This window comes from Nematolebias whitei, chromosome 5 (assembly GCF_014905685.2).
Source record: "Nematolebias whitei isolate Nwh7 chromosome 5, NemWhi1, whole genome shotgun sequence".
NCBI classification, from domain to species: Eukaryota; Metazoa; Chordata; class Actinopteri; order Cyprinodontiformes; family Rivulidae; genus Nematolebias; species Nematolebias whitei.
Window position 1 is genome coordinate 31,947,412 of NC_056502.1, and position 7,882 is coordinate 31,955,293.

Below are 7,882 nucleotides of genomic sequence, written 5' to 3' on the forward strand. Positions count from 1 at the left end.
CTGAAAGCAGCAAAAAGCTAGTTTGAAACAAAAAGTAGCAAAAGGCTAGCTAAAAGATAAAAGTAGTAAAAATCCAGCTAAAATCTGAAAGCAGTAAAAGAATACCTAAAAGTAGCACACTGCTATCTAAAAGCAGAAAATGACACGCTAACAAATAAAAGTATTAAAAGGGCAGCTAGAAAAACTGAAACAGACTTGTTAAAGACAACGTTTTTGTTTTAAATTAAACAGTATGGAGAAATATTGATTATAAATGTTATATATTTGTCATAGCTCTGCTCTCTGTCAGCTCCTCTGTCATGCTGCACACTCAGTAATCACTCAACTCATGTCACCTGTCACCGCTCATTATCCCACAGCTCCACCACCTGGTCCAGTCAGTACTTAAGCTCACTCATTCCTCTCAGTCTGGGCCAGATTCTCTATCCTGTCTCATCAGCAGTAGACTTTCCAGCATTCCATTGATTGACTCATCACGTTCATGACCCTTGCCTTGACCACGACCACGCTTTTGCCTCAGCCCTCGTCTGCTTTTGCTCATCTGATCAGGTACCGACTCATGCTCTTGTTTTTTGACTCTCTTTTTGGATCACGTACTGGATACTTCTGCTGAACAACTGACTTCACGGTATGAACTCTGCCTTTCCCTTCTGACTGTTTTTTGGATCACGGATTAAAAGTCAAGCTCATTCTGTATCACGGACTTATCCTTACCCCTGAATCTGATTCCCACAGATTCATTTCCCCAATTAGTCTTTTTCCCCCTGCATCTACTAACCTTTATCTTTTAGTTGCAAGCCTGTTGGACTCCGTTCCAGTGGACCTTAACATCAGTTCTACTTCTACTGGCAGCCCGCCACTACAACACTACCCAATCACGAACTACCAATCAGAAGATCGGAACCAGCCCAGAACCGGACCTACTCCAGAGTTTTACTTTATTTCACAATAAATCTTTTAACCCTCTCAGTGGTTGTTGTTGTTGTTTGCGATCCGGCCTCTGGTTCATGACAATATTCTGAAAAGTATAAACGTTTCCAAAGTCCCAACACACATTTCCCAGACGACAAAGATCATCCCTTATAAGTGTGCAGCTGCAGATTTAGGGATAAATCAGTTGACTGAATGAGATTCTGTGATAAGTGGACAGGTGGGTTAGGATAAGATGCCCCCAGGGTTCGGTGTCATCAGTTGCAGCACTTCAATCACGGCACATAATAAGGCTTCAGCCCTGACGGCATGCCACTGGGGGAGTCAAAGCATAATTTAATGTTCAAGAGCCTTCTTATCTGGGTACAGAAACCATGCTGCCCTTCTACATTTGATGGCAATCAAGGCTGTACAGCTTTTTCATAGAAACAATTAAATGTCCCATCTGTTACAGTCTGATACAAATGTTGTAGCGCCACCTGGTATAAAATACTAAATAGATCTTCCTGGTGTTTGATTTAATTTGCTGTGAAAATGTCTCCATTCTGATTACACCAACAATAAGTCAGTCAGCAAAAAAATACTTTAAGCCTGAGCGCACTATGCTGGTTTAGGACTGATGAACAAGGGAGAAAATGATGAAGACGACAGAGAATACTGTCACAGAAGCTACATGTAACACATCCAACATTTAGGTTTATAAAAACACCCAACACTTAACAGTGGTCCTTGAAAGTTTGCAATCCCTGTAGAATTTTCTATATTTTTGCATAAATCTGACCTAAAACATCATCAGATTTTCACACAATCCTAAAAGTAGATAAAGAGAATCCAGTTAAACAAATGAGACAAAAATATTACTTAGTCATTTATTTAGTGAGGAGAATGATCCAGTATTACATATTTGTAAGTGGCAAAAGTATGTGAACCTCTAGGATTAGCAGTTAATTTGAAGGTGAAATTAGAATCAGGTGTTTTCAATCAAGGGATGATGATCAGATGTGAGTGAGCACCCTGCTTGATTTAAAGAACAGGATCTATCAAAGTCTGCTCTTCACAACATGTTTGTGGAAGTGGATCATCGCATGAACAAAGGAGATTCCTAAGGACCTCAGAAAAGGAGTTGTTGATGCTCATCGGGCTGGAAAAGGTTAAAAAAACATATCTAAAGAGTTTGGACTTCACCAATCCACAGTCAGACAGATTGTGTACAAATGGAGGAAATTCAAGACCATTGTTACCCTCCCCAGGAGTGGTGGACCAACAAAGATCACTTCAAGAGCAAAACGTGGAATAGTTGGCGATGTCACAAAGGACCCAGGGTAACTTCTAACAACTGAAGGTCTCTCTCACATTGACTAATGTTAATGTTCATGAGTCCACCATCAGGAGAACACTGAACAACAATGGTTCATGGCAGGGTTGAACGAAGAAGCCACTGCTCTCCAAAAAGAACATTACTGCTCGTCTTCAGTTTGCTAAAGATCACGTGAACAAGGCAGAAGGCTATTGGAAGAATGTTTTATGGACAGATGAGACCAAAATAGAACTTATTGTTTTAAATGAAAAGTATCATGTTTGGAGAAAGGAAAGCATCACATTCCTGCATAAGAGCCTGATCCCATCTGTGAAACATGGTGGTGGTAGTTTTATGGTTTTGGCCTGTTTTGCTACATCTGGGCCAGGACAGCTTGCTATCATTGATGGAACAATGAATTCTGAATTATATCAGAGAATTCTAAAGGAAAATGTAGAACATCTGTCCATGAACTGAATCTGAAGAGAAGGTGGGTCATGCAGCAAAATAATGACCCTAAACACACAAGTCGTTCTACCACAGAATGGTTCAAGAAGAATAAAGTTCATGTTTTGGAATGGCCAAGTCAAAGTCCTGACCTTAATCCAATCCAGATGTTGTGGAAGGACCTGAATCAGCAGTTAATATGAGGAAATCCACCAACATCCAGTGTTGAAGTTGTTGTGATATATTAATTTATTTATTGGTTCAATGACTGGTGGATGGAAGCTTCATTGTTAAAAAAGGACAACAAACGGATCCATCAAGGTTTAATCCCAAAACTTCATTGGTACACTGCTGTTCTACTGACCTAACCACATTGTCCACGCCAGTGAAATAGCATGAATCCATTAATATTCATACCTCTAACTTAGACACACCTTAAACTATAAGCACTTTATAAAACCTGAAAAAAATATTTGCATCATAGCTTGTCTTTGTACCTTGTGTGAGAGCTTGTTGGTCAAATGCAGGCTGAGGAAGCGCCGGAGTCTCAAACTGACTGATATTCTGAGGTAAAGTGTGTTGTGTCGTCACATACGAGTCTGTTACTGCAAATACAAAGATTCAGAAAAGGTACAGTAAAATAGATCAATGTAAAATGTTTTTGTGCTTTTTGAATACCAAAGAAAAGTTAGTCAGTGGAAGGCTACCTAAAGACAAATTAAAATTGATGCTTTATTAGGGGTAAAAAAGACGAGAATGGTTTTTCAAAAGCAAATGTAACTGTTCTTACCTTCACTTTGAACCAATGGCTGGTTTGTCAAAGGGGCCTCCAGGGTTACCTGCTGGCCTCCATTTACAACTTCCACCTGGCTCAGTTCCAGTAGGCTTTGCTGCTCCACTGTGGCATCAGTAGCCTGTGGGAGGGAGTCCGTCTCCATTTCCACAGGCAATTCATGGGCCACAGCTCCTGTTCCCAAGGGGTCCTCACCTGACTGAGGTTGCAGCTGCTGGGCGAGTTCATACCTGGTTTCACAGGAGGCAGCGGGATTAAGACTCAACCCAAAAGAAGACAGGACCCAGCCGTAAAACACGACTACAAACATTGGGTAAAAAATCCAACCTGTGTGTCTTCATGTGCTTTCTACAGTTGGGGGATGACTTGAAAGTCTTCTGACAGTAGGGGCACATGTAAGGTCGGAGATCGCTGTGAGTAGTCATGTGGCGTCGCAGGCTTCCACTGGTTGTGAACGTCGTGTCACACATGACACACTTATATGCCTTCAAGCCTGAGTGGGTCCGAATGTGAGCTTTAAGGACTCCTGATGAGGCAAAACCACGACTGCACTGCACACATTTGTATGGTCTTTCTCCGGTGTGTGACCTGGAGCAAAAGGATAAAAATATTAAAGACACTAGTCTCACTGTTCTGTATGTCAAATATAAAACATGCCGTCCTTATTGTTCCCCATCGTGGAGCGAAGACGGGGAATTGGTGTCACTTCATGTTTTCTCTAATGGTATCTGGAATGTTTGTTTATCAAAGGAATCTTTTGTTTTACTGGATTTATGTATTTTTTGCACAGTTCTACATTCTAGTACACAAGCACCTTCAATACAGGTGTTTTTCTATTATTGGATTGTGCTCCTCCTTGACTCGCCATCTTATCATGGAGAAGGAGTTTGTGCGCCTGAATAATCGCAGGAGCTATGCTGTTGGGGGCAAATGTAAATGCCCCTGGTAGGGTCTCCCAAGGCCGATTGGTTCTAGATGACAGGCCAAACAAAGAGCTATTCCCAAGACTTATATGGGCAAACAGCAACAAGGAGCTCAGTGCCCCTTGCCCGGACGTGGGTTACCAGGACCCCACCTAGGAACCAGGCCTGTGGGGAGGGGCTCGTTGGCAAGCACCTGGTGACCGGGACTCTACCCATGGGGCCCGGTCGGGCTCAGCCCAAATGAGCAACATGGTTTTGCCTTCCTGTGGGCTCACCGCCTGTAGGAAGAGCCATACAAGTCGGGTGCATGACGCCATGGGCAGTGGCCGAAAGCGGGGACCTTAGCGCTCTGACCATGACTAACAAAAGCTGGCTCTTGGGACATGAAATGCAGCCACTCTTAACGGAGAAGGAGCTTGAGCTTGTGTGTGAGGTTGAGAGGTACTGACTAGATATAGTTGGGCTCACCTTGATGCATATCATGGGCTCCGGAACCAATTGCCTTGAGAGGGGCTGGGCATTATTCCACTCTACAGTTGCCCATGGTGAGGGGTGCCTAGCTGGTGTGGGTCTACTTTTAGCCCCGCGATTTGGACCCTGTGTGTTAAAGTTTTTCCCAGTGGATGAGAGGGTAGCTTCTTATGCCTTCAGGTGGGGGGACAATCACTGACTGTTGTTTGTGCCTATGCGCCAAACAACAATTCAGAATATCTGGCCTTCTTGGAGTCCTTGGCAGGGGTGCTGGAAGGTGTGCCAGCAGGCGAATCCTTTATTTTTCTCGGGGACTTCAATTCCCACATAGGTAATGAAAGTGTGACCTGGAGGGGCGTGATCAGGAGAAACGGCCTCTCTGATCTGAACTCAAGCGGTGTTCTGTTGTTGGACTTCTGTGCGAGTCAAAGTTTGTCCATCACAAACACCATGTTTGAACATAAGGGTGTAAATGGACTGTACTTATATAGTGCCTTTCTATCATATCAAGACACTCAAAGCACTTTACACTACAATCTGTGCCCTCATTTACCCATTCAAACAGCACTCTACTAGATCTATACAAAGCTAACTGAACAAATCATTCTAAAAAGACTAATCAGTGCTCACATTCATACACCGATGGGACACAAATCGGAGGCAATGAGGGGTTCAGTGTCTTGCCAAGGAACACTTCAGCATGTGACTGCTGGTGGATTCGAACCCCCAACTCTTGCATTGGAGGACGATTACTCTAACCACTCAGCCACAGCCGCCCAGGTGTCCAGAAATACACTTGGCACCAGAACACCCTAGGTCAAAAATTGATGATTGACTTTATAGCCGGGCAGCATGGTGGCGCAACTGGTAGAGCTGCTGCCTCTCAGCGAGCAGGTCCCTGGTTCAAACCCCGGTCCAGGGGCCTTTCTGGGTGGAGTTTGCATGTTCTCTCCGTGCATGCGTGGGTTTTCTCCGGGTACATCGGTTTCCTCCCACAGACCAAAAACATGCATGTTAGGCTGATTGGTAACTCTAAATTGTCCCTAGGTGTGAGTGAGAGAGTGAATGGTTGTTTGTCTCGTTTGTCTCTATGTGGCCCTGTGATGGACTGGAGACCTGTCCTGGGTGTCCCCCGCCCCTCGCACAGTGATTGCTGGACATGGGCACCAGCGACCCCCGTGACCCAAAATGGAATAAGCGGGTAAAGATTAGAGTGGATGGATGGATGGACTTTATAGCCATGTTATCCGATTTGCGGCTATTTGTTTTGGACGCTCAGGTGAAGAGAGGAGCTGAGCTGCCAACTAATGACCACCTGGTAGTGAGTTGGACCAGATGGCAGGGGAAGATGCCAGACAGACTGGGTAGACCCAAACATGTAGTGAGGGATTACTGGGAACACCTGGCAGAAGAATCTGTAAAAAAAGATCTTCAACTCACACTTCTGGGAGAGCATTAACTGCATCCCAGCTGAGGCGGAGGACATTTGAGTCCGAGTGGATCATGTTCTATGTCTCACTTGTTGAAGCAGCTGTTTTGTTGTTTTGTTTTTGGCGACTGCACTATTCCAACTTCTTTTTATGCCCAATATAAAATGTTCACCAAAAACAACCACAACAAAGACAAAAATAAAACGCATTCAAGGAGCAGATCAGCCAAACACTAAAGGCTGCTGGAGACATTAGTTAATAATGTGATGATAGCAAAGCCGAAAGAGCCTGCTAAAACACAAATGGCCCATGTTCTGTTACATATGTGACCAGAGCACTTGCAGAGTCCCCAACGGGGTCATCACCCAACATGAAAACTGGGCTCTATAGAGTTTGGGTTTTGAAAAGCCTCTGAAAGGAGTCCATCTTTGAAAAAGCCTCCTTTATTTACCCTAAATAGGCCTGGAACTGAACTTTTCTAAATAATAATATTCAGTTTGTTGTCTCTGACACTTTTACTGAAAAACTTATTCCACCACGGCTGTCAGACTGAATCATCTCCATTGACAATGTAGTGTTTGCTGTTTTGTGCTCATGATCGGAAAACAATAATAGGAAAAAACTGAAAAATAAAAACATGTTGCAAGGATGTTGTTATAATATATACAGTACCAGTAATAGTACTGATATAATAATAATATAGCATTGTGTGATATAATACCACATTCATATAACACTTGTGCATCATAAATCATTATTCAGAAGTGCCCTCCAGAGGTTTTACTGATCCTAAACACTTCATGTCTTTAATGAAATCGCTAAATAAAAAAGGTGACAAAGATAATAAAATAATATCAGATTACCAGATTAACACTGAATATGGAGGATTTAAAGATTTATCTAACAAAATCCATCCATCCACCATGAATCATTTATCCATCCATCCATTGTCAATCTATCCATCATCCATCAACTATTTATCCATCCATGATCATCAATCCATCCTCCCTCTCCATTGTCCAGGTGACAGAGAGCTGGAATGTATCTCCAGCTGTTCCTGTGTGAGACAAGAGGGACACCTTGGACCAGTCTCCAGTCACTCAAAGGGATGAATAAAGACAAAGGAGGCAAATCAGTGGTAGACTCAAGGAAATGTTCTATGTTGTCCAGCGGACAAGCTTTTGACAGAATCTGGTTGTCTTCAACCTTTACAATAAAGAAGACAAAAAAGCTAAAAAAAAAATATTAAAAAAAGTAATTTAATAACTATACTGCACTACCGGTATATATAAAGCTTACTATATACAAATGGTCTCAGTCAGCCATCTTGTGGATTGTTTGTAATTTCCAAGACTCTTTAAGGAGCTGCAGGAGTGGAACTTCCTCATTCTCCTCCTCAACCTCTTTCTCTTCATCAAACTTTTATATACATAGAGGTTACCTAAGACACACATCCCCGCACGTGCGTGCACACACACACAAACACAATATAAATAGTAGAATATATACAGTAGTCCCTTGTTTATTGAGGGGGATCCATACCCTGAAGCCCTGCGATAAGTGAAAAGCCGTGACATAGGAATAGTAGTAC

The 7,882-nt window shown here is 42.9% G+C and overlaps 1 protein-coding gene across 1 annotated transcript in view; it reads right to left on the reverse strand.

Moving 5' to 3' along the window:
- LOC119410372 (zinc finger protein 236) overlaps positions 1 to 7,882 on the reverse strand; it is a gene marked incomplete in the record, with an annotated part of 129,001 nt that overhangs the window by 74,905 nt on the left and 46,214 nt on the right. The window contains 3 exon segments of the mRNA XM_037677284.1: positions 3,172 to 3,279; positions 3,465 to 3,697; positions 3,795 to 4,055. Coding sequence (XP_037533212.1) covers positions 3,172 to 3,279; positions 3,465 to 3,697; positions 3,795 to 4,055 — 602 coding nt within the window.